The following is a 27,256-nucleotide window of genomic DNA, read 5'->3' on the forward strand; positions in this document are numbered from 1 at the left end:
CAGGGACAGTGAAGAGTGCAGAGCATGACCAGAGTTGTAATATCCAGGGACAGTGAAGAGTGCAGAGCAGTTATATCCAGGGACAGTGAAGAGTGCAGAGCTGTAATATCCAGGGACAGTGAAGAGTGCAGAGCTGTAATATCCAGGGACAGTGAAGAGTGCAGAGCTGTAATATCCAGGGACAGTGAAGAGTGAAGAGCATGACCAGAGCTGTAATATCCAGGGACAGTGAAGAGGGCAGAGCAGTAATATCCAGGGACAGTGAAGAGTGCAGAGCTGTAATATCCAGGGACAGTGAAGAGTGCAGAGCATCGCCAGGGCTGTAATGCTGCGCCGCCTGCTGCCACGGTGACGTCACAGCTCAGGTGTAACCAGTAATGCCAAGAGCGCATTTACTGTCGGATTACAGGTGACGTCACGGCCAGCCTGGCACGGAAGGGTCGCGGGCTCTCGCTGTAATGACTCCATTACAGGCCGTCGTGCGAGGCTGTAACACACACTCGAGCCCGGGGCTGCGCAAGCCCCGCCCGCACTGCACAGCACTGGGGGGGGGGGGGCACTGCGGATGGGGGCTGCGGGGGGGAGGGGGGTCTTGTGGGCGGGGCTTGCAGTGCGGGTCCCTCCCCGGGGGTGAGGGGGGGGGGGTCACTCCTCTACAAGGTCGCTCTGTTGTGGGGGGGCGGTCCTCCGGCGGGGGCGGGCTCAAGGCGGCTCCAGACCCGCAGTGGGCGGGGGGGGGCGGGGGCTCAACAAGGAAGTGCAGAGCAGGGAGGGGACGCACCGGGAGCATCCGAGCTCGAGGACACCGACCCCCCCGGACCCGCAGCTGCCCCCCTCCCGGCACATACCCCCGACGCCCCCGTGACCCTCCGCAGACTGCAGCGGATCCGCAGTCACCCCCTCCCCCCAGGACAGGTGAGGCCTACAGGAGGGGGCCCACAGGGGCTGGGGGTGTCAGCATGGTACTCTGGGGGGGCCTACAGGAGCCGATGTGGGGGTGTCAGCATGGGGGGGCCTACAGGAGCCGGCGTGGGGGTGTCAGCATGGTGCTCTTGGGGGGCCTACAGGATCCGGTGTGGGGGTGTCAGCATGGTGTTCTTGGGGGGGCCTACAGGAGCCGGTGTGGGGGTGTCAGCATGGTGTTCTTGGGGGGGGGCCTACAGGAGCCGGTGTGGGGGTGTCAGCATGGTGCTCTTGGGGGGGCCTACAGGCAGTGGCGTCACTAGGGGGGTGCGGGGGGTGCGGACCGCACCGGGTGACACCTGTTGTGTCGTGTGATCTCCGCTCATCAAGGGGCATCTAACCCTGACTAGGCCTAGCACGTGGTCCTAGAATAAACTCAGCCAGACACTGGGAATAAAGTTGCTTGGTCGGTCGGCGCGCGTCTCTGAACGCCCTCTCACGTGCTCGACCTCTTTTTATTATAGGGCGGTCACATGACCAACTTGTCCGTCCCTCCGGACCTCGGGGGCGGACCCTCGGGGACACAACATTCCTCCTAAAACACGAAAAACAACAAAAACAACAAAACCAACAACACGCTGTAACATTGCAACTAGAGTCTGATCGAGCCCACTGTCTCATTAGCATCGGGACTGGTACCTTCAGCGTCTTTCACAAATGCTAGCGCATTCAGTTCAAAACATGGCAGGCGCACATATAAATTAGAACAGTCTTACGTAAAGTAGTCTCTCAGCCAGCTGGAGGGGGTGGGGTTAGCACGTAGCTGGCGCTGGGACCCTCGCTGCGTCATCGGCTCGGTTCCAGTCTCCACCTCTTGGCTTGGCGCCTCGTTGTCGGCCCCCTCCGGATCTGGGGCCTCATCCAGGGCCTCCAGGTCTCCGCCCACATCCTCACCAGGGATCGGCTGCTCAGCACGTGGCCGGACCTCGTGCTGAGATGTTGATTCACCAGGCGGCACCATAGTTGCAGTTTCGGTTTCTCTGTCGCCTTGCTGGCGCCTTGGCTCGCTACTCGCCGGGTGGTAGAGTTTGAAATGGGATACGTTGCGAGTCACCTTGTCTCGTCCTCGAGTAACTGTGATACGGGTGCCCTTCACACCACTGACTCGCCATGGTCGTCTTTCATAACTGAGTTTGAATTTTCCCCCAGTGGCCCGATTTTTTATGAGCACTAGGTCACCTCTTTTGATGTGGGGGGCCACCGCCCTCCGTTTCTTGCTGATCTGATCATAGGCGGCCCGCCTCTTCATTTCGACAGTCTGTTCCTTTATCAGTTCAGGGGCCCACTGGGGATGATGAGGAATGGAGTCCGTTATTACTCGTCCTAGGAGAAGGTGTGCAGGAGCTACCCCCGTTGTAGAGTGAGGGGTCTGGCGGTAGCTACGGAGAAAGGTGAAGATGGCCATCTCCACAGACTGTCCTTTATCATGTGCAATGCGGATTACTTTGTTTAATGTTCTCATGAATCGTTCGGCCTCTCCATTGGCCTGAGGCCATCTTGGGGTGATGCGCCTGTGGCGAATTCCTTGGGACAAGAGATAGTCTGCAAAGTCTTGGCCCTGAAATGGCGGGCCATTGTCCGTTCTGAGTTCTTTCATGGCTCCGTGCGTGGCAATGATTTTCTCCATCTTGGGAATCACACAGTCGGCACTAGTGCTGGTGATAATTTCGACTTCCGGGTATTTGGAGTGATCATCGATCATCACTAGCGTGTGCCGTCCATCCGGAAGGCTGCCAAAGTCCATGCTGACCCTTTCCCAAGGACCTCGGGGCCTGGGTTCCACGATTATGGGTGCTTCGCGGGGGCTGTCCCCTGTGGTCTGGCAGGCCGTGCATGTGCGCACAGCAGTTTCCACCATGTCGTCCATTAGCGGGAACCACACCTTTGTCCGCAGCCGGGCCTTTGTTTTAACCATTCCCTGGTGTCCTACATGCGCCAGCTGAACTACTCGGCTCGTCAAGGCCGTCGGGATCACCAGACGATGCCCTCGCAGGAGGCACCCTGCCTCGTCTTCATTCAGTTCAGCCCTCACGTGGTACAGACCGTCCATGATTTTCTGGGCCTCGGGGGTGAGCACCCTCCAGCTTTCCCTAGCTTTCTGCCAGTTGGCTGTCCGGAGCAGATCTTTGGCCCGCTGTATGCAGGCGTCCTGAGCCGTGGCGCTCACCACCTCTTCCAGGGATATGGGGCGCGGGCATGATCTGGCCACGACCCATCGCACATAGGCCTCCGTCTCTTCAGCTTCCTCCATCTCCTTTGGGGTGGCCGCCCGGGGGTGTCGTGACAGATAGTCCGCCGGATTCTTTGCCCCTGGCTGGTACTCAATGGTACAGTTGTACTCCTGTAATTGCAGGATCCACTTCTCAATTCTGGGGGGTGGTTTGGATGATGTACCTGAGAACAACGACAGCAGTGGCTTGTGGTCTGTTACTACTGTGAAGGGTTTGCCATATACATACAGATGGAAGTGCCGGCATCCCCAATGAATCGCGATGGCTTCCTTTTCAATTTGGGAGTACCTTTGTTCAGTGTCCGTGAGGGACCGGCTGGCAAAAGCGACGGGGGCCCAGTCTATCTCGTCCCGGGCTCTCTGCATCAGGACGGCCCCCAGTCCCGCCGGTCCAGCATCTACTGCAATAAGGGTGAAACGTCGGGGGTCAAAAAACGCCAGTGTGGTGTCGCTGGACAGCGCACTCTTGATGGCTTGGAATGCTCTTTCCTGCTCCGGTCCCCAGTTCCATGGTGTGGAGTCTTTGGTTAACTCACGCAGAGGGAGGGTCAGGTTAGCTAGGTCTCTTATGAAGCGACCACAGTAGTTCACCATTCCGAGGAAGCTTCGGACTTCCGTGACAGTCGTGGGCGGAGGTGCATCTTTGACGTCTTTGACCTTGTCCGGATCAGGAGTAACGCCATCGGCCGAGAATACATAGCCGAAAAACCCCAGCTTGGTCTGAAGGAACTCGCATTTGTCTCGGTGCAGAGTAAGTCCAGCACTGCGGAGCCTGCGGAACACCTGTGCCAAGCGTTGGTTGTGCTCAGGAATTGTCCTTGCGTGCACCATGATATCGTCACTCACATTGATCACCCCCGGTATGCCAGCAATGAGCTCTTGGATGACATTCTGGAATACCTCGGCAGCACTGGAGATCCCGAAACTCAGTCTGGTGTACCTGCGCAGTCCGACGTGAGTGGAGAACGTCGTGATATTCCGAGACTCTCTATCCAGCACGAGCTGATGGTACCCCGCTCTGAGGTCCAACTTGGAAAACCACCGGGCCCCAGCCATCTCTCCGATCAGGTCATCGATCGTGGGGGTGATGTGTCTTTCCCTTTTGATGGCCGCATTGGGGAGGCGCATGTCCACGCATATCCGGACCGCTCCCGGCTGCTTGGGTTTCCGAGTGACCACGATGGGCGATACCCAGGGGGTGGGTCCGGACACTTTCTCAATGATGCCCGCTGCTTCCAACTTCTGTAGCTCTTCTTCAACCAGGGGCCTCAGATGAAACGCGACCCGCCGGTGTCGCAGGGCCACCGGTTGGACAGTGGGGTCCACATGCAGGTGTATTTCCCGACCCTTGAATCGGCCAATCCCTTCAAACAGGTCCGAAAAGTCTACGATCAGTTGCTGCACTGACTCCTCGTGCACCCCAAATGCAAAAGAGACCACTCCCAGGTCTTCTGCCGTCCGGCAACTCAGGAGCATGCCTTGGCCTTCCTCCGACACAAAGATGTTGGCACGCGTGATCTTATCTCCGTGCCGGACTGCTGCTTTGAACTTTCCTCGAATACGGAGGGGCACATCCTGGCCATAGGCAAAAACGGTGATCGGAGTGGGGCGGAGGCTGGGTGGAGTAGCCATGTCTCCATAGAGGGACGCACTCATCAGGTTTATTGATGCGCCCGTGTCCACCGTCGCCATGATGTCCTGATCAGCCACTTGTATTGCGCATTGTGGTAGTGTCATTGTGCGTCGGGTGGCTGTGCCGATCATGTGTACCTTGTGTGGGGACCTTTCCTCCTCGTCGTCGTCCATATCACTGTTGCTGGGCCCTCCTTCCGCGCCTTCAGGCTCCACCACCGCGTGTACTGTCTGGCGGGGCTTGCTGAACTTTTTGGACCGACACACCTTTTCAAAATGGTTCATTTTCCCGCACCCGGAGCATATCTTGCCCCGTGCTGGACATTCTGGCGCCGGGTGTCTCGGGCCTCCACAGTAACCACATGACTGCGCCGAGGCTCCGCCCTGCGGAGTTGTTGTTCTCTTCACCCATTTGGGCTGTGGGCGGACCTGCAGTTTGTTCACCGGTTCCACTTTCATATTGGCCTGCAGAGCTGCTTCCATGTGGGCTGCCCTGGCCTTGGACAGCTCCTTCGTGCGGCCCAGCGTGAGAATGTCTGGGAGGGGTTTCCCGGACTCTTCTAGAATTCTCTCGCGCAGTTTGGCAGAAGCGCAGCCCTGTATGATCTGTCCTCTGATCTCCTCCGTGACATCCTGAAATCCACACGTTAGTGCCAGTTTCTTCAACCTCGAGTGATAGGCGTCCAGTGATTCTTCTGGCAGTTGCCGCGCTTGCCTAAAGATGAACCGTTCATAGTCTTGGTTGGCCATGGGTTCAAAATGCGCATTGAGCGCGTTTATGAGCGTGTGGTGGGTTTTAGGAGTTGCTTCCGTGAGGGTGCGGGCGATGGAATGAATGTCCTTGCCACCAAGATGGAGGATCATGGCACGCTTCTGATCCTTGTGGACCTTGGTGGCCTCAAAGAATATGAGTAGCCTGTCCACCCATTCTTTCCACTTCGGTGCGAGAGTGGACGGTGCACCTTCCACCACGAACGGCTCAATGGGCGGAATGTTGGCCATCGCTTTGGACGGCCGGGAGGATGTCCGTGGGCAGCCGGGGTGTGATCCAGCGGCAGCCGGAGCGCCGGACGCACCTCGCGCGACCAATCAGACTTCTGTGCGCCGCAGGGAGATGCAGGCCAGCGCCGCTCACCTGAGGAGAGCCAGGGATCAGAGTGTTTCCTCCAGGCAGGCAGAGCGGGGGGGGGTGTGTGGTAGCAAGGCACGAGCACCGCGGACACGTGGTAGTGCCCGCAGCCGCCTCACCCCAATGGGGACACACACACGCACCCCTAGCGGGGAATCGATCCCACCCTCGTCGCCAATTGTTGTGTCGTGTGATCTCCGCTCATCAAGGGGCATCTAACCCTGACTAGGCCTAGCACGTGGTCCTAGAATAAACTCAGCCAGACACTGGGAATAAAGTTGCTTGGTCGGTCGGCGCGCGTCTCTGAACGCCCTCTCACGTGCTCGACCTCTTTTTATTATAGGGCGGTCACATGACCAACTTGTCCGTCCCTCCGGACCTCGGGGGCGGACCCTCGGGGACACAACAACACCCTCACATGGGGGTGACACCATCTGGTTGCGCCCCCCGCCCCCTTAGCAGGCCTCTGTACATGGCACCCCCTGCACCGCACCCGAAGGCCTCGGAGAGACTCGATCCGCTTTAAAAACAAAAGCGAACCGAGATATTTTCTCACCTATTCGAATTAAAATGTTCTCATTAGATAAAGTTTGAAAAGTGTAGTAATGAGGGGCCCCCGCCATTTATATGGAAAAAGACACAGTGCTAAAGAGGGAGGGGGGGGGGTATTAACCGCTTGGAAATTAGCTTTTACTTTAGCTGTTACATATCGTAACATTCTCACGTCTACAAACTCGCTGGTGCCTAGTACACAGATTTCTTTTTGCATCTTGAAAAGCTTTGAAAGAGAAACCGCATGAAAGCGGCAGAGAGTGGGTTTAATGTGCGAGAGAGGGAGCTAGAGGGGGTAAGAAGACAGAGAGAGTGAGAGTTAGAGTGAGAAAGACAGAGAGAGAGGGAGCTAGAGTGAGAAAGACAGAGAGAGAGGGAGCTAGAGTAAGTAAGACAGAGAGAGGGAGACAGAGGTAGCTAGAGGAAGTAAGACAGAGAGAGAGAGAGAGGGAGCTAGACAGAGAGAGGGAGCTAGAGGGAGTATGATAGAGAGAGAGGGAGCTAGAGGGAGTAAGATAGAGAGAGAGGGAGCAAGACAGAGAGAGAGGGAGCTAGAGGGAATAAGAGAGATGGAGGTAGAGGGAGCAAGACAGAGAGAGAGGGCGCTAGAGGGAGTAAGACAGAGAGAGAGGGAGCTAGAGGGAGTAAGACAGAGAGAGAGGGAGCTAGACAGAGACAGAGGGAGCTAGAGGGAGTAAGACAAAGAGAGAGGGAGCTCGAGGGAGCTAGACAGAGAGAGGGAGCTAGAGGGAGTAAGACAGAGAGAGAGGGAGCTAGAGGAAGCTAGACAGAGAGAGGGAGCTAGAGGGAGTAAGACAGAGAGAGAGGGAGTCAGAGGGGGCTAGAGGGAGCAAGACAGAGAGAGGGAGCTAGACAGAGAGAGGGAGCTAGAGGGAGTAAGAGAGAGAGAGTGAGGGAGCGAAAGGGAGTAAGACAGAGAGAGAGGGAGCTAGAGGGAGTAAGAGAGAGAGAGGGAGCTAGAGGGTGGAAGACAGAGCGAGGAGCTAGAGGGAGTACGACAGAGAGAGAGGGAGCTAGAGGGAGTAAGACAGAGGGAGCTAGAGGGAGTAAGACCGAGAGAGAGGGAGACAGAGGGAGCTAGAGGGAGCAAGAGAGAGGGAGCTAGACAGAGAGAGGGAGCTAGAGGGAGTAAGACAGAGAGAGAGGGAGCTAGAGAGAATAAGACAGCGAGAGAGGGAGCTAGACAGAGAGAGGGAGCTAGAGGGAGTAAGATAGAGAGAGAGGGAGCTACAGGGAGCTAGAGCGAGCAAGACAGAGAGAGAGGGAGCTAGAGGGAGTAAGAGAGAGAGAGGGAGCTAGAGGGAGCAAGACAGAGAGAGGGAGCTAGAGGGACCAAACCAGAGAGAGAGTGAGCTAGAGGGAGTAAGACAGAGAGAGAGGGAGCTAGGCGGAGCAAGACAGATAGAGAGGGAGCTAGAGGGAGCAAGACAGAGAGGGTGCTAGAGGGAGTAAGAGAGAGGGAGCTAGAGAGAATAAGACAGAGAGAGAGGGAGATATAGGGAGCAAGACAGAGAGATGGGGGGCTAGAGGGAGTAAGAGAGAGAGAGGGAGCTAGAGGGAGTAAGAAAGAGGGGGCTAGAGGGAGTAAGACAGAGAGAGAGGAAGCTAGAGGGAGTAAGGCAGAGAGAGGGAGCTAGAGGGAGCAAGACAGAGAGAGAGGGATCTAGAGGGAGTAAGAGAGAGCGGGAGCTAGAGGGAGTAAGAGAGAGAGTGGGAGCTAGAGAGAGTAAGACAGAGAGAGGGAGCTAGAGGGAGTAAGACAGAGAGAGAGGGAGCAAGAGGGAGTAAGACAGAGAGAGAGGGAGCTAGAAGGAGTAAGAGAGGGAGAGAGGGAGCTAGAGGGAGCAAGACAGAGAGAGGGAGCTAGAGGGAGTAAGACAGAGAGAGAGGGAGCTAGAGGGCGTAAGGCAGAGAGGGAGGGAGCTAGAGGGAGTAAGACAGAGAGAGAGGGAGCTAGAGGGAGTAAGACAGAGAGAGGGAGCTATACAGAAAGAGGGAGCTAGAGGGAGTAAGACAGTACCTAGCACCGTACATTTCCGACAGAGGTAGTCCATGCGGTAAGTCGTGAGGGGGTGACACCATGAGTTACCCGCACCGGGTGACACCAACCCCAGTGACGCCACTGCCTACAGGAGCCGGTGTGGGGGTGTCAGCATGGTGCTCTTGGGGGGGCCTACAGGAGCCGGTGTGGGGGTGTCAGCATGGTGCTCTTGGGGGGGCCTACAGGAGCCGGTGTGGGGGTGTCAGCATGGTGCTCTTGGGGGGGCCTACAGGAGCCGGTGTGGGGGTGTCAGCATGGTGCTCTTGGGGGGGCCTACAGGAGCCGGTGTGGGGGTGTCAGCATGGTGTTCTTGGGGGGGCCTACAGGAGCCGGTGTGGGGGTGTCAGCATGGTGCTCTTGGGGGGGCCTACAGGAGCCGGTGTGGGGGTGTCAGCATGGTGCTCTTGGGGGGCCTACAGGAGCCGGTGTGGGGGTGTCAGCATGGTGCTGGGGGGGGGGCTACAGGAGCCGGTGTGGGGGTGTCAGCATGATGCTCTTGGGGGGCCTACAGGAGCCAGTTTGGGGGTGTCAGCATGGTGCTGGGGGGGCCTACAGGAGCCAGTTTGGGGGTGTCAGCATGGTGCTGGGGGGGCCTACAAGAGCCAGTTTGGGGGTGTCAGCATGGTGTTCTTGGGGGGGCCTACAGGAGCCGGTGTGGGGGTGTCAGCATGGTGTTCTTGGGGGGGCCTACAGGAGCCGGTGTGGGGGTGTCAGCATGGTGCTCTTGGGGGGCCTATAGGAGCCGGTGTGGGGGTGTCAGCATGGTGCTCTTGGGGGACCTACAGGAGCTGGTGTGGGGGTGTCAGCTTGGTGCTCTTGGGGGGCCTACAGGAGCTGGTGTGGGGGTGTCAGCATGGTGCTCTTTGGGGGGGCTACAGGAGCCGGTGTGGGGGTGTCAGCATGGTGCTCTTGGGGGGCCTACAGGAGCCGGTGTGGGGGTGTCAGCATGGTGCTGGGGGGGGCTACAGGAGCCGGTGTGGGGGTGTCAGCATGGTGCTCTTGGGGGGGCCTACAGGAGCCGGTGTGGGGGTGTCAGCATGGTGCTCTTGGGGGGGCTGCAGGAGCCGGTGTGGGGGTGTCAGCATGGTGCTCTTGGGGGGCCTGTATGAGCCGGTGTGGGGGTATCAGCATGGTGCTGGGTGGGGGGCTACAGGAGCCGGTGTGGGGGTGTCAGCATGGTGCTCTTGGGGGGCCTACAGGAGCTGGGCGATGAAATGCAAAAGACAAAGACTCTAGTACGAGAGCGCATCCTTTCCTTAAATTGAAACAATTCACGAGGTATTGGGTTTAAAAATGGAGGGAGGTGGTGAGCGTATGAGGGAGGGTGAAAGTGTATGTAAAGTGGGGTGAAATCACGGCAGGTTTTTGTAATGGGGATACTGTTAAAAGGAGTGATTAGTCGGGATGACATGGGTGGTAAGCACTCATGGGTGTCCGTGGGCAGCCGGCAGGTGATTGGGGCACGAGGTTTAGCATACGAGTTTGCTTTGAATCACGGGAAGGATTCAGGAGGGTCACGGGTTGAGATATTCATATTTATTTCTTTTCACATCACTGTTGTTGTTCTTCAAATTAATGTCTCTTCATTTTGCTTCTGTTGATTGGTCAGCTGAGTTGTTTTTTTCATCATGTTGAATTGATGCATCTGCAAAAAACGAGCCATTGTACGAAGCCCGAAGCTCAGAAACAAGGATCAGTATTAATCTGGAGCATCCATGGTTTATTCGAAGAGTACCAGGATAAATTGGTTATTATGGGGGACAAATCCCACTTTTCGCAGTGCGACAGGGAGGAACGTGAGAAGTGCCCTCTTTTGAACACTTTCTAAAAGTGGCATTTCTGAAACTGTAATGTAAAATCTAACTACAGCAGTAAGCAGGATTTATCACCACTATTCCAAACATAACAAACATGGCAACACTACTCCATTCTGATCAGGAATTACCACTTAAAGGTATATAAGGGAATCCCCAATGCTAGCCTATGAGAAGAGTAGGCCTCCCAGCAGTGAAACACGAAATAGGCTGTTTATCATTACCAGGACATGCCACACACATAAAGTCACATGTTCTACCTTTTATTTACACAGCACCCTTCCTATAGGGCAGCCTAGGGCTTACCTTAAGGGTGGTCTATGTGTGTAATAAAAGGGGAGTTTAAGGCTTAGCTAATACTTTAGCATTCTAAGTCAAAGTGGCAGTAAACTGAGCACACAGGCCTTGCGATGGCCGGCCTGTCTGTGGGGGCACTAGCAGCGCTGCAGGCCCACTAGCAGCATTTGATTTACATGCACTGGGTATATGGGATACCTTGTAGAAGGGACTTGCAGCTAAATTAAAATGCCAAACAGGTGTAACCCAATCCTGCCATGTTTAGAGGGGAGAGCACGAGTACTTTAGCGCTGGTTAGCGGTTTGCAGTGGTTAATAACCCATGTCCTAAAGCCACATAAAGGTCTGAAAAAAAGGCGTAGGAAGGCAAACTGTTTGGGATAACCCTGCCAAAAAGGGCAGGTGCAACCGTCTTTACAGAGGGAGCTGTGTTTAGGTGTCTGCTGGTTGTGTCTCAATGGAGCTCCATTCAGGTGTGTCTCTATGGAGCTGGTTATTCACACCGTGGCTTTGTCTCTCTGGAGCTGTGTTTGGGCGCACAATGGCTGTGTCCATGGAGTAGTGTTTGTGTCCAATGGCTGTGTCTCTATGGAGCTGTAATTTGGCCCACCATGGCTTTGTCTGCAGGAAGCTGTCTTTAGGTGTCTGCTGGCTGTGTCTGTATGGAGCTGTCTCTAGGTGTCTGCCGGTTGTGGCTGTATGGAGCTGTGGGTAGCTAGATGATGGCTGTGTCTGTAAGGAGCTGTGTTTAGGTGTCTGCTGGCTATGTCTGTAAGGAGCAGTCTTTAGGCTTCTATTGGCTGTGACTGTATGGAGCGATGTGTAGGTGTCTGTTGGCTGTGTCTGTAAGGAGCTGTGTTTAGGTGTCTGCTGGCTATGTCTGTAAGGAGCAGTCTTTAGGCTTCTATTGGCTGTGACTGTAAGGAGCTGTGTTTAGGTGTCTGCAGGCTGTGTCTGTAAGGAGCTGTGTTTAGGTGTCTGCATGCTGTGTCTGTAAAGATCTGTGTTTAGGTGTCTGCAGGCTGTGTCTGTAAGGAGCTGTGTTTAGGTGTCTGCAGGCTGTGTCTGTAAGGAGCTGTGTTTAGGTGTCTGCATGCCGTGTCTGTAAAGATCTGTGTTTAGGTGTCTGCAGGCTGTGTCTGTAAGGAGCTGTGTTTAGGTGTCTGTTGGCTGTCTTTGTAAGGAGCTGTGTTTAGGTGTCTGCTGGCTGTGTCTGTAAGGAGCTGTGTTTAGGTGTCTGCTGGCTGTGTCTGTAAGGAGCTGTGTTTAGGTGTCTGCTGGCTGTGTCTGTAAGGAGCTGTGTTTAGGTGTCTGCAGGCTGTGTCTGTAAGGAGCTGTGTTTAGGTGTCTGCTGGCTGTGTCTGTAAGGAGCTGTGTTTAGGTGTCTGCAGGCTGTGTCTGTAAGGAGCTGTGTTTAGGTGTCTGCAGGCTGTGTCTGTAAAGAGCTGTGTTTAGGTGTCTGCATGCTGTGTCTGTAAAGATCTGTGTTTAGGTGTCTGCAGGCTGTGTCTGTAAGGAGCTGTGTTTAGGTGTCTGCAGGCTGTGTCTGTAAGGAGCTGTGTTTAGGTGTCTGCATGCCGTGTCTGTAAAGATCTGTGTTTAGGTGTCTGCAGGCTGTGTCTGTAAGGAGCTGTGTTTAGGTGTCTGTTGGCTGTCTTTGTAAGGAGCTGTGTTTAGGTGTCTGCTGGCTGTGTCTGTAAGGAGCTGTGTTTAGGTGTCTGCTGGCTGTGTCTGTAAGGAGCTGTGTTTAGGTGTCTGCTGGCTGTGTCTGTAAGGAGCTGTGTTTAGGTGTCTGCAGGCGGTGTCTGTAAGGAGCTGTGTTTAGGTGTCTGCTGGCTGTGTCTGTAAGGAGCTGTGTTTAGGTGTCTGCAGGCTGTGTCTGTAAGGAGCTGTGTTTAGGTGTCTGCAGGCTGTGTCTGTAAGGAGCTGTGTTTAGGTGTCTGCTGGCTGTGTCTGTAAGGAGCTGTGTTTAGGTGTCTGCAGGCTGTGTTTAGGTGTCTGCAGGCTGTGTATGTAAGGAGCTGTGTTTAGGTGTCTGCAGGCTGTGTCTGTAAGAAGCTGTGTTTAGGTGTCTGTTGGCTGTCTCTGTATGGAGCTGTGTTTAGGTGTCTGCTGGCTGTGTCTGTAAAGATCTGTGTTTAGGTGTCTGCATGCTGTCTCTGTAAGGAGCTGTGTTTAGGTGTCTTCAGGCTGTGTTTAGGTGTCTGCAGGCTGTGTCTGTAAGGAGCTGTGTTTAGGTGTCTGCAGGCTGTGTCTGTAAGAAGCTGTGTTTAGGTGTCTGTTGGCTGTCTCTGTATGGAGCTGAGTTTAGGTGTCTGCTGGCTGTGTCTGTAAAGATCTGTGTTTAGGTGTCTGCAGGCTGTGTCTGTAAGGAGCTGTGTTAAGGTGTCTGTTGGCTGTCTTTGTAAGGAGCTGTGTTTAGGTGTCTGCATGCTGTCTCTGTAAGGAGCTGTGTTTAGGTGTCTTCAGGCTGTGTTTAGGTGTCTGCAGGCTGTGTCTGTAAGGAGCTGTGTTTAGGTGTCTGCATGCTGTGTCTGTAAGGAGCTGTGTTTAGGTGTCTGCTGGCTGTGTCTGTAAGGAGCTGTGTTTAGGTGTCTTCAGGCTGTGTTTAGGTGTCTGCTGGCTGTGTCTGTAAGGAGCTGTGTTTAGGTGTCTGTTGGCTGTCTTTGTAAGGAGCTGTGTTTAGGTGTCTGCATGCTGTCTCTGTAAGGAGCTGTGTTTAGGTGTCTTCAGGCTGTGTTTATGTGTCTGCAGGCTGTGTCTGTAAGGAGCTGTGTTTAGGTGTCTGCGGGCTGTGTCTGTAAGAAGCTGTGTTTAGGTGTCTGTTGGCTGTCTCTGTATGGAGCTGTGTTTAGGTGTCTGCAGGCTGTGTCTGTAAGGAGCTGTGTTAAGGTGTCTGTTGGCTGTCTTTGTAAGGAGCTGTGTTTAGGTGTCTGCATGCTGTCTCTGTAAGGAGCTGTATTTAGGTGTCTTCAGGCTGTGTTTAGGTGTCTGCAGGCTGTGTCTGTAAGGAGCTGTGTTTAGGTGTCTGCATGCTGTGTCTGTAAAGATCTGTGTTTAGGTGTCTGCAGGCTGTGTCTGTAAGAAGCTGTGTTTAGGTGTCTGTTGGCTGTCTCTGTATAGAGCTGTGTTCAGGTGTCTGCAGGCTGTGTCTGTAAGGAGCTGTGTTAAGGTGTCTGTTGGCTGTCTTTGTAAGGAGCTGTGTTTAGGTGTCTGCATGCTGTCTCTGTAAAGATCTGTGTTTAGGTGTCTGCAGGCTGTGTCTGTAAGAAGCTGTGTTTAGGTGTCTGTTGGCTGTCTCTGTATGGAGCTGTGTTCAGGTGTCTACAAGCTGTGTCTGTAAGGAGCTGTGTTTAGGTGTCTGCTGGCTGTGTCTGTATGGAGTTGTGTTCAGATAGACAATGGCTGTGTCTATATGGAGCTGTCTTTAGCCGTCTGTGTCTATAGTGCTCCGTCAGTAAGTGTCTGCTGGCTGTGCCTATGGGGCGCTGTCAGTAGGTGTCTGCTGGCTGTGTCTTTATGTAGCTGTGTGTAGATGGTCAGTGTCTGTGTCTGTATGGAGCTGTGTTTAGGTGTCTGCTGGTTGTGTCTGTATGGAGCTGTGTTTAGGTGTCTGTATGGAGCTGTGTTTAGGTGTCTGCTGGCTGTGTCTGTATGGAGCTGTCTAGGTGTCTTTTTGATGTGCCTATATCCAGGGGTGTGGAATTTAACAAACTATCTACTTGTCCATGGGGCAGCTTGCTTCATAGATCTACTTGTTTAGTAACAAAATCAACTTGTCCCTTTGGTGCCCTGTAGAGCAGTGACAAATTATGGAAGCAATCTCATTATATAAGAGCTCTGATACAGCCTCTCTGATTATGCCGGGGTTCATACCATAGTAGTGTTTGAATACTTGCAATCCCCTTATGTTTCCAAGTTTCCGCAGAGCTACAGACTGGGGCTGAAGGTAGTGGTAAGCAATAGTTCCTGGGTTCGAATGCCCTTTTTGAGTCTGTGCAAACCTTGTACCTTGCATGTTTTAAGGGTTTTCAACAACTGTTCTCCAATATTTTTCCATACTGAGAAATTTTGGAAATTTACTCCTGACAGTGGCAGACGTAAACCTTCCTCCAGAGTTGTGAAAAAAGTGGTTGGAGGGAAAGTGAACTTGCAAAGAATCAGATTTTTGCATGACCTAATCTACACCTGCATATTTGCTCATCCCAAAATGCAGTTCCAAATATTTTCTAGGAGTACTATTTCTTGGCCTACTTCTGTATATTCTTGAGAATTTACAAAAGCTGTCTTGCTGCAATGACGTGCACACAAGTGGTAGTGAGGCACGACTGCCGTGGCCGTGCACCATACCTGTCCTTTGAGGCTCCACTGACGTGCACACAAGTGGTGGAGGCTGATGCCAGGGCTCTGCTCCACGCAAGTCCATGTCTGACCGGCGTGGCGCTCAGCCAGCCCAGTAGTGGTCCTGTGCCAGTGTTTCTTCTTCGGTGGTTCTCGTCAGAGCTAACTTCTGTTCCTTCCCCCAGCAGGAGTATGCTGCGCCTGGCTTGCTGCACCGCCCTTCTTGCCCTCCTGCGGCTCATCCTCGGTCTGCCCTGGCTGCAGGTGGTCCCGGCCCTCCTCATCTTCTACCTGGGCTCTGGAGGATGGAGGTTCCTGAGGATCGTCTACAGAACGCTTGGCAGAGACCTCAGGTGAGTGCGCCTTGGAGATCTCCCACGCAGACATGGCTTTTTTATTCTACCTGTGCCCTGCCCACCCTGGAGGAGACCTCTTCTGTTGGGATGGTGTGTGAAGGCCCCAGTGGCAGGTGGCTGCGAGCTAGTAGGACTGGTGTGGACCTGGCTAGAAGCGGCTTGGTGTGATCTGGATGCGACCAGGAGTCCATAGAGAGCTGGACCTTAACCTATGCATGCCTTAAACTATACATGCCACAAACCGCTGGCTCTTAAACTGTGTGTGCCATAAACCGCATCACTGGCTCTTAAACTATACATGCCACAAACCGCTGGCTCTTAAACTGTGTGTGCCATAAACCACATCACTGGCTCTTAAACTATACATATACTATAGCAAACAAACGGTTCAGGTGAACAATTATAACGTAAATACATTACAGAAAAGAAGAAGAAGCCTAAGAACACACAGATACAAATTTACAAAAGCAGTCAAAATGTATTATGCATGTATTTCTTAAATTATACATGCCACAAACTAATGGGCCTTAAACCACTGGGCCTTAAACTATGCATGTCACAAACCACTGGGTGTTAAACTATGCGTGCCTGTGGGGTAGCGACGATGTGTGCTTGCTTGTGGGGCAGCGACAGTGTGTGCCCGCCTGTGGGGCAGAAATTGTGTGTGCCTGTCTGTGGGGCAGCAACAGTGTGTGCTTGCGGGACAGGGGCAGTGTGTGCCCACCTGTGGGGCAGCGACGTTGTGTGCCTGTTTGTGGGACCGTGTGGGTGTGCCCGCCTGTGGGGCAGTGATGGTGCATTCCCACCTGTGGGGCTGCGGGGATGTGCCCACCTGTGGGGCTGTGGGATGTGCCCACCTGTGGGGCAGCGGAGTGTGCCCTTCTGTGGGACTAGGACGCTGTGTGCTTCTGGAAGCCCCAGGCCTCTGATGCTGTGTGACTTCCCACAGCCCTCTGAGTCTTTCCTTTTTATATATATATATATATATATATATATATATATATATATTTTTTTTTTTAAGTTTACATTTATTAAGAACAATAAACATCACTCAAAATTTAACATAAACTAAAATAGAGCAGGAGTGATAAGCATAAAATACAATCCAAGTAACAAACCTATTGAAGTACATATAAGTATGAGCAAATATACATTCTATGCCGTGGAAAACTGTGGTAATATATAAGGTACATGGGAGGGGGGGGGGGTTATAAAACGTAGCAATGCAAAAAAGATACAAAAATAATAACCATAGAAATCGTAGGCTTTGTGCGGGAAAAAAAGAAACAGTATTGCATACAGGTATTTGTAACACTGTATAAAGGTTTAGTAAAGTATAGAGGCAGATGAGAGTTCAATTGGATGTTATTAAATGAAGGCGGAATTCCGATGCAGGCCGCGACAGGCTTGAAAACGGTCCGCAGATCTTGATGAATGTGTGACTAAAGGCCGAGCCCCCTCCCCGAATCCGTGGGGCTTTTCATTAAAAATTACAAAGAATAAACCGCTAGAGGAAACCATCCTCTTACATATAGCGCAACTTAGCGAGTGCGTCACATATCTGGTCTTAACGCTCACATAGACCATCACCTTTTAACTTCCACTCACATAAGGTCCTGAAGAAAGCCGGTTTTAATTTTAGGCACTGACCGAAACATGTTGAACATATAGGATATGGGAGTTCCTAATCACCTCCACTCATCTCCACCGCCTTGTTTTGAATACTGCCTGAGGCCCACTATTGAAATAGTCCTTTGGAGACTTGAGACCCTAAGGACAGTCTTTTAACCTACACTCTGCACATCAGCACTGCACACTCACTTAACAAAACCCGCTCCACTGTAGCACACCCAAGGTTCACCCAGGGCCTTGGGTGGGACCCAATGAAGCATGACACCAACTAGGTTGGTGTGTGAGGGTTTTTATAAAAATCAAATGTTTTTTCCTGCCTTTTAACAAACACCAGCAGCTAGTTATCATTGATGTATACATGCAATGAAGAGCGACAGCTAATAATAAATCTATTGACTTATGACTTGGAGAGAAGTGAGAGCAGTGAGGAGCTGAGCTGCCCAGACAAGCATTGTTAAGAAACAACTCCTTCCTAATGTGACCCAGCACTGAGCTCACAGCAGGGTCAGCGCCTGCACCCGTCTCTGCCCCTCGGGCAGTGCCCAGAGACCGAGCCATACCCGCGGCTTTTTATAATGTACAGCGCGCTCTTGGGTCCAGGTGATGCACCTGTCCTTGGACTCTGGCTCTCAGGTGGCACCGGTGGGGCCCCTCCCTCTATAATGTACAGCGCGCTCTTGGGTCCAGGTGACGCACCTGTCCTTGGACTCTGGCTCTCAGGTGGCACCGGTGGGGCCATCCCTCTGGGTCTTGGGCAGCTCCCTGGAGATAAGCGGGGACGTCTCCTCAGCACTATGACCTTTAGTCGCGTCAGGGCGTGGAGCTTTCCTGGCCCTTTGACAGTGCTTGAGATTATACACAGTTTTCTCTCCTACCCCTCGGTGAACTCTCCCTTTACTGATTTCCATGTTTTCTGTGGCACTTGGGGTGGGGGCGCTAGTTCTAGTGAGAGGACCAGTGTGGGTGGCCCCCTGTACCTGTGGGGCTGCTGGTTGTGGCAGGAAGGTGTGCTCCTGCACCTTGCTCCACTTACCTGGGGGCTCTAGTGGTCGGACATGTCCTTCCCACCAATCTACGGCCCCTTGATAGGTTTGGGGGTGTGCTGAATGCCCGGGCCCTTGAGTTCACCTCTCTCTGTCTTCTAAAGAAAGCCAAACCGTTTCTTCGAGAAAGAAACTTCAGAACTGCTGTTCACGCCCTCGTACTCTCGCATCTGGATGGTGGTAATGCCCGTCTCCGTGGCAGCCCCCCTTGAGGGCACCCTACATCCCTCAGTGCTCAGTGGCAGCCCCCTTTGAGGGCACCCTACATCTCTCAGTACGCTCTGCTCCGTGGCGGCCCCCTTGAGGGCACCCTACATCCCTCAGTGCTCAGTGGCAGCCCCCCTTGAGGGCACCCTACATCTCTCAGTACGCTCTGCTCAGTGGCGGCTCCCCTTGAGGGCACCCTACATCCCTCAGTACGTCACCTCTATCCTGATGGAAGTCCATTGGCTGCGGTGCCTTCGCGCCATCATGAGCAGCAGCACAGTTTATCCTGCAGACAAGCCCCCCCCAGCCCTGGTGGCCTCATCACAGTCACAGCCAGGACCCCACCAGCCTGCAGGCTAAGAAGTGAAATCAACAAGCATTTACAATGCAATAAGTCTCGCAACTGCTAGTTTTGGAGCTATTGGCATTGTAAATGGCAATGCTTTTTAAAAAATTAAAAGGCATTGTCATTTACAATAACAGAAGTAACACCTATTGCATAGCATAGTGGAGGGCGGTGTCCGTGAAGACGGCGCCGCGCTCATTAAAGGAAAAAACAAGAAAGGAAAAAAAAAAGTGTGGTGTCCCTGAAGCGAGCGCTGCACTCATGACTAAAGGTAATTAAAAACAAGCATTTACAATGCAATGGTCTCGGCATTATTAAAGGGAGAGCTATTGGCATTGCTTTTTTTAAATTTATTTATTAATAAATGGCCTTGTCATTTACATAGGCAATAGCTTAATCGTTAAAGAAATGGCATTGTCATTTACAATGCTAATATGTTTGTTTGCAAATGCATTACTTATTGCATTTACATCAACACAGAGCTACCCACACGAAGCTACCTACATAGAGCATTCACATAGAGCTGCCTACACAGGGCCACACTCACACAGACAGAGGCATCCACATATAGAGCCACCTACAATAAAAGCTATCTACACAGAGCCAAAGCCACATACACACAGCGGCACACACAGAGCTACACATACATAGCTACACACACACAGGTACACACACACACAGCCACACACACACATAGAGACACACATACACACACACACACACACACACACAGACACACACACACACTGAGCTACACACACATACACATACCTACACACATAGAGGCACATACACAGAGCCACACACACACAGATTTACACACACACATATAGTTACACACAGAGCTACACACACACACATATAGACAGAGCTACACACACACACAGGGAGCCACACACACACACACACACACACACACACACACAGAGCCACACCGTGCCAAAGCTGTTCACCCGTTCCCTAATTAATGTTTTGTCGCAGTACCAAATCCACCCGGTACCATTCCTTCCTCGAGGACAAGCATAAAATGGCAACGAGTGGGTGCTCTCCAATTCGAGGCCCCAACACAAAAGTATTCTCACATTTCTATATGTGTAAATATATCCTGCATGTTTTTCCTGTAGTTCGTTGCTTCAATTATTACTATATGAAATGAGAACTTACTTTCAGACATCTTAAAGCTCTTACATAGACTGTACTAAAATTATTGACATCTTGATCATTTTAGCTCAACCATCACAAATATTAGCTTACCACTCCTGGCTATGCAGACACCTTCAAATATTATCCAGTTTCTAATGCATCTTAGTTAGGCACCAATAAACACGTGCATCCTGCAAACCTCTTCCCCGAACACAGAAACCCTATCTCAACTTATCACTGCTAAAGTTCGTGTCAAAACGACTTATTTCTGTACACCATGAAATGTGGTTCCTTTTACATACTCTCCCCAACTTGTAATGCTTCAGTGGCCTCACCAAGTAACTGTGATCCGAAACGGGGATCAGAGCACTTTAAATAGCACCAGTTAAGTTACAGTGGACGCACATTCATTTTTGTCAGGCACGGGGAGAATAAGTGATTTGCCCAGGCGCATGCAGATTGTGTAAGAGGCATAAGCCAAATAATATTTCTCTTACAAGTGCTCGGTTGTGAGCGCGCTTTCATACTTAACGTTAAACACGACTTCCAATTGAAAGCGCTCCCTTTTTCCTCGCACGCATCCCGAATACAAAACTGGACCTATTGATAAATAAATACCGTGCTCGAGGCATTACCTAGTCATGTATCGTTGCCTTTACTTTTCAGCGCCGTCTCATAGCGCCTATGCATATAAGAATAAGTACATTTCCCTGTACGTCCAAAACCGGCTATGGGCAGCGCCACGCATAAATACCTGCCCTGACTGTCGTCTAATCGTTGGCCTCCTAGTTTGTACCATGACCGTTATAAACTTCCCAGTCGCCTATGCAGAGCATAAAGGGCGAATCTATCAGAGTTCTCATTGCGCTTCCTGACAAAAACGCCTGAGACCCAAGCAACTCGCCATGGGCATTTGGCACGGGGGCGTCGGATGATATGCTGGCGGCTGGACCTGAAATAAACTTAATTGAACAAACCTCCGCTGCCTGCCCCGCCGCACCGGAAAGGGCAGGGGTAGCATGCCTGGCATTAACAGAGATAAAGAAGCGCTCCCTCCCCATCCCCCCCCCCCCCCATCGCCATGTGCACAGACCGGGAAGGTGTCATGGAGTGGTTGCGAGGCTGAGGTGCCACGAGTAGCGGGGAAAGCTGTACAGCGGGGAAGGTGCCGTGGACCAGTCGGGTAACACTGGGATGTGGGGGAGGCCGCAACTAGTGTGCCCCCCTCCCCCCTGCAACAGTCCCGTCTTGCTCCTTCCACTCCTCCGAGTGCAACCCCGTGCCTCACTCCGAGAGGTAGGCGAGGGCAAGCTTGAGGGCCTGGACCCTGGAGGTGGCCTGCTGGTGAGGGCCGCGTCCCAGTTGGGGGCCGCCTCCCCCTGCGTGGCGGGAGCTCCCGGCAGTCAATCCCAATAGAGGAGAGAGGCAAGAAGACTCACTATCCTACCCCACCCCGATACCACGCAGGACAAGCACCCACGTGACCAGCAGCAGCAGCAGTAGCAGCGGCGACGACCCTGGTGCCCGAGTTGGACTGGGTCCCGGCCAGCGCCTACAAATTGCTTTGGGCAGACATTACTAAATGCCCACTCCCCTTGTCCCAGGGAGCTGCTCTCCCCCATGACGGACGTAGCCACAGCGGGGGCCGGGCACAGCCGCCCATCTTCGGGGAAGAGGGGGCACAGCACTCACTGCAAAATCGCAGATCCCGGGGACACGTCCGAAATGGGGGATGCAAGCTTCTGAACATTTTCAGATTCAGGGGCGTGTTCGGCGTTCTAAAAAGGGACGTGGCTAAAAAGTGGAAAGAACAGAACGAACACGCCCCCGAATCTGAAAGAGATGGAGCTTCTTTCGAGTGACGCCTCTCTCCTCCAATGGCTGGCCTCCGTTTAGGAAGCCAGCCAATGGAGGAGAGACGAGGAGAGAGGCGGGTTTAAGCACCCTACTGAAAGACATTAAATCTCCGACTTCCGGCTGGCAAGCCAGCCTTCTGTCCTCGACCTAAAATATTTCAAGTGCTTCAATGCCTTGTGAAGGTAGTATGTGTGTGTGTGTGTGTGTATATATGTATGTATGTATATATATATATATATATATATATATTACACACAATGATAACATGTCATGTTTCACGCTGCACAGGCCAGTCATTTTGTGTACATTAAGGGAACAGATACATAAAACAAGGACAAGATGTGCTCTAGGGCTCAGGCTGATCTGAAAGAACAAATACCATACAGAAATAATGTACTATTTAGCCTCGGCACGCCTAGATATCATTCGGTGCGCGGTGTTAAACGATGCAAACGTTTTTCACTAATATTTACAGGCATAGAAATGAAGTTGTTAACAAGTAGTATTGCTACAGAAGTGCCATCTGCATTTTCTAGTATTCCATTCAGTTACATGAATGTGGAAAGTGCTTTGTAGCAACTATTTCATACCACTATATTAATGACATCTTTTAAACACAGTAAACTGTAAAGCATCTCGTTTTCTATGATTATGAGAAAGGTCCAACGTTAGTAAAATAAGTCTTATTTCATGTTCTATGTCTCAATGCGCTTTTAAAAATTTGAACCTGGTACTATTATCACTTGTTTATTTATGTATGTTCATCACATTCTTCTCTAAGGGTATTAAACCATCTTCTGGAAATCCTATGCAAAGCAGAAAAGTGACATTCTAGTTTCAGCTGGGCTTGAAGTTCGTGCTACCAGCTGCTGCAGGACATATGTTATGTTGTTTAGTATAGCGCACTATTCACCCATGTGGGTATGCAGGATGTTGCCGGACATATACAGGTTAACACCGTCATGTGTGAAATTGATATTTGACCCTGGTCTGTGCCATTTTTTTCACTGTGTATGAATGCCTGTGTGGACGTGCTGTTTACACGGACAATCCTTCACTGTGTATGAATGCCTGTGTGGACGTGCTGTTTACACGGACAATCCTTCACTGTGTATGAATGCCTGTGTGGACGTGCTGTTTACACGGACAATCCATCACTGTGTATGAATGCATGTGTGGACGAGCTGTTTACACGGACAATCCTTCACTGTGTATGAATGCATGTGTGGACGTGCTGTTTACATGGACAATCCTTCACTGTGTATGAATGCATGTGTGGACGTGCTGTTTACACGGACAAACCTTCACTGTGTATGAATGCATGTGTGGATGTGCTGTTTACACGGACAACCCTTCACTCTCTATGAAAGCATGTGTGGACGTGCTGTTTACACGGACAATCCTTCACTGTGTATGAATGCTTGTGTGGATGTGCTGTTTACAGAGACAATCCTTCGCTGTGTATGAATGCATGTGTGGACGTGCTGTTTACACGGACAATCCTTCACTGTGTATGAATGCATGTGTGGACGTGCTGTTTACACGGACAATCATTCACTGTGTATGAATGCTTGTGTGGATGTGCTGTGACAGAGACAATCCTTCACTGTGTATGAATGCTTGTGTGGATGTGCTGTTTACAGAGACAATCCTTCGCTGTGTATGAATGCATGTGTGGACGTGCTGTTTACACGGACAATCCTTCACTGTGTATGAATGCTTGTGTGGACGTGCTGTTTACACGGACAATCCTTCACTGTGTATGAATGCTTGTGTGGACGTGCTGTTTACACAGACAATCCTTCACTGTGTATAAATGCATGTGTGGACGTGCTGTTTACATGGACAATCCTTCACTGTGTATGAATGCATGTGTGGACGTGCTGTTTACACGGACAATCCTTCACTGTGTAGGAATGCATGTGTGGACGTGCTGTTTACACGGACAATCCTTCACTGTGTATGAATGCATGTGTGGACGTGCTGTTTACACGGACAATCCTTCACTGTGTATGAATGCATGTGTGAACGTGCTGTTTACACAGACAATCCTTCAGTGTATATGAATGCATGTGTGGATGTGCTGTTTACCCGGACAATCCTTCACTGTGTATGAATGCATGTGTGGACGTGCTGTTTACACGGACAATCCTTCACTGTGTATGAATGCATGTGTGGACGTGCTGTTTACACGGATAATCTTTCATTGTATATGAATGCATGTGTGAACGTGCTGTTTACACAGACAATCCTTCAGTGTATATGAATGCATGTGTGGAGGTACTGTGTACACGGCCAAACCATCAGTGTATATGAATGCATGTGTTGATGTGCTGTTTATACAGACAATCCTTCACTGTGTATGAATGCATGTGTGGACGTGCTGTTTACACAGACAATCCTTGCGTTTGGTTGTTTGTTGGCTTTTGATTGAGAGTGCTGGTGTTTGGTTGTTTGTTGGTGTTTGGTTGTTTGTTGGTGGTTGGTTGGTTGTTTGCGTTTGGTTGTTTTGTTGGCTTTTTTTGGTTGAGAGTGCTGGCGTTTTTTGGTTGAGAGTGCTGGCGTTTTTTGGTTGAGAGTGCTGGCGTTTTTTGGTTGAGAGTGCTGGCGTTTTTTGGTTGAGAGTGCTGGCGTTTTATGGTTGAGAGTGCTGGCGTTTTATGGTTGAGAGTGCTGGCGTTTTATGGTTGAGAGTGCTGGCGTTTTATGGTTGAGAGTGCTGGCGTTTTATGGTTGAGAGTGCTGGCGTTTTATGGTTGAGAGTGCTGGCGTTTTTTGGTTGAGAGTGCTGGCGTTTTTTGGTTGAGCGGGCTGACGTTTGGTTGAGCGGGCTGACGTGTGGTTGAGCGGGCTGACTTGTGGTTGAGCGGGCTGACGTGTGGCTGAGCGGGCTGACGTGTGGCTGAGCGGGCTGACGTGTGGCTGAGCGGGCTGACGTGTGGCTGAGCGGGCTGTCGTTTTTTGGTTGACAGTGCTGGCTTTAGTGCTGGCGTTTTTTGGTTGAGAGTGTTGGCGTTTTTTGGTTGAGAGTGCTGGCTTTAGTGCTGGCGTTTTTTGGTTGAGCGGGCACACGTGTGGTTGAGCGGGCTGACGTGTGGTTGAGAGTGCCGGCGCTTAGTTGAGATTTCTGAAGGTGGTTTGTTGGCGTTTGGTTCTTATGCGACTGACATTTGTGTAAGGCCTTGTAACATTATTAGGGCTCCGTAGCACATTCTTAATATCGCCACCATTTCATGCTGATCTAGGAGTGCAGGCTGTGAATGTTAATTTGTTGTTTTGTTGTGTGAGGTGATTAGCCAGTGTTTTCATGCTTTATGTTAGAAGTTGTTTGTGTACTTTACTGTAAAAGTCAAGCCGGTTTCATCTATGGGCTTTACATCTGTTCTAGAACCATGTATGAGGGGAGCCCTAACATGTATGAGGGGAGCCCTAACATGTATGAGGGGAGCCCTAACATGTATGAGGGGAGCCCTAACATGTATGAGGGGAACCCTAACCTGTATGAGGGGAGCCCTAACCTGTATGAGGAGAGCCCTAACCTGTATGAGGAGAGCCCTAACCTGTATGAGGGGAGCCCTAACCTGTATGAGGGGAGCCCTAACATGTATGAGGGGAGCCCTAACCTGTAATGAGGAGAGCCCTAACCTGTAATGAGGAGAGCCCTAACCTGTAATGAGGAGAGCCCTAACCTGTAATGAGGAGAGCCCTAACCTGTAATGAGGAAAGCCGTAACCTGTAATGAGGAGAGCCCTAACCTGTAATGAGGAGAGCCCTAACCTGTAATGAGGAAAGCCGTAACCTGTATGCGGGGAGCCCTGACCTGTAATGAGGAGAGCCCTAACCTGTAATGAGGAAAGCCGTAACCTGTATGCGGGGAGCCCTAACATGTATGAGGGGAGCCCTAACATGTATGAGGGGAGCCCTAACCTGTAATGAGGAGAGCCCTAACCTGTAATGAGGAAAGCCGTAACCTGTATGCGGGGAGCCCTAACATGTATGAGGAGAGCCGTAACCTGTATGCGGGGAGCCCTAACCTGTATGAGGGGAGCCCTAACATGTATGAGGGGAGCCCTAACATGTATGAGGGGAGCCCTAACCTGTAATGAGGAGAGCCCTAACCTGTAATGAGGAGAGCCCTAACCTGTAATGAGGAGAGCCCTAACCTGTAATGAGGAAAGCCGTAACCTGTATGCGGGGAGCCCTAACATGTATGAGGGGAGCCCTAACATGTATGAGGGGAGCCCTAACATGTATGAGGGGAGCCCTAACCTGTAATGAGGAGAGCCCTAACCTGTAATGAGGAGAGCCCTAACCTGTAATGAGGAAAGCCGTAACCTGTATGCGGGGAGCCCTAACATGTATGAGGGGAGCCCTAACATGTATGAGGAGAGCCCTACAGTTAACCAATGTAATGAGCTAAACATTGCCTTTAATCTTTGGAGCAGACCCTGCCTTGGGTCGTAACTGTGCCCTCTGTCCATGCTCACAAGTGCTTGACCCGGTGTATGCTTGCTCCTCAGGGCTGCGAGAACTCTTCTGACCGTGAAGATGAGCGTCAACCACCACGTGAGGGAGCGAAACACCATCCCGAAGATCTTCAGCCAGTGCGTCCAGAAGCACCCGGACAAGCCAGCTCTGGTCTTCCAAGGCACAGACACCATCTGGACCTTCCGCCAGCTGGACGAGTTCTCCAACGCTGTGGCCAACTATCTGTACGAGCAGGGCTTCCGGGAGGGTGACGTTGTGTCCCTCTTCATGGAAAACCGTAATGAGTATGTCGGCTTCTGGCTGGGGATGGCCAAGATTGGCGTAGAGGCGGCGCTGATCAACTTCAACCTGCGGCTGGAGGCCTTGCAGCACTGCTTCAGCATCTCCAACTCCAAGGCGGTGGTGTTCGGGGCAGAGATGGCGCAAGGTGGGCATTCACTGTCTAAGGCCTTTTCAGTATTCCCAATTCAAGGCACTGCTGTGTGTGGCCGAGGAGGTTCCACCCTGTCTAAGGCCTCCTTCAGCATCCCCAGGTTCAAGATGGTGGTGTTCGGGGCAGAGATGGTCAAGGTGGGTCCTCCCTGCCTAAGGCCCCTTTCAGCATCTGCAAGCTTAAGGTGGTGGTGTTTGAAGCAGGTGTCAGCAGAACCAAAACACAGGGTTCGTGCCTTGCTTCAAACGTCTGCAGGTGCTTTAGTGTTGTCTTTAAGGCCACACTGTTGGAGGGTGGGCACTGCCTGTTTGTAGCGTGCTTGAGCTCGGCTTAGCGCCTCCTTGTTTCCACACTCGCGCTTCGCTGGGCGCTCTGGCTGTCTTGAGAGGGGACCATCATGGAGCACGTCTGATCAGTTTCTTGAGATCACTCCCTTCCTTGCTACGGATCACTCCTTTGTAGTTCTTTAATTTATTTGTATATTCTGCTCCCATGGTCGGGAGGGCCTCTGTGCGCACTACCAAGAGCAATGCAATAGTGAATGATGCAGATGCCTTAAGCAAAATAGCTTGGAAAAGGAGAAGGTGGGGTTGAGATAGTAGAAGGTAAAGTAGTGCAGAAGTCTCCTAGTTCAAACAGTCGAAGTTTCAAGAATCGAGCTCTACCATCCAGTTGTTTGTTTTGTGTTGGTGTAAAGCGCTGTTCGTACTCAAGAGTGTGGGCGCTTTGGCA

The 27,256-nt window shown here is 51.8% G+C and overlaps 1 protein-coding gene across 2 annotated transcripts in view; it reads left to right on the forward strand.

Moving 5' to 3' along the window:
• Positions 1-724: 724 nt before the first annotated feature.
• Positions 725-27,256, forward strand: part of SLC27A4 (solute carrier family 27 member 4) — a 127,939-nt gene continuing 101,407 nt past the window's right edge. Inside the window, exons 1-3 of one of the 2 annotated variants that reach the window (XM_086924924.1) lie at positions 725-915; positions 15,208-15,372; positions 26,124-26,518. In XM_086924924.1, coding sequence (XP_086781050.1) covers positions 15,212-15,372; positions 26,124-26,518 — 556 coding nt within the window. In that variant the 5' untranslated portion in view covers positions 725-915; positions 15,208-15,211. Of the gene's footprint in view, positions 916-15,204; positions 15,373-26,123; positions 26,519-27,256 lie in introns of both variants that reach the window. The other variant, XM_086924925.1, reaches the window with a different exon arrangement.

The sequence above is a fragment of the Lissotriton vulgaris genome, chromosome 5 (assembly GCF_964263255.1).
Source record: "Lissotriton vulgaris chromosome 5, aLisVul1.2, whole genome shotgun sequence".
NCBI classification, from domain to species: Eukaryota; Metazoa; Chordata; class Amphibia; order Caudata; family Salamandridae; genus Lissotriton; species Lissotriton vulgaris.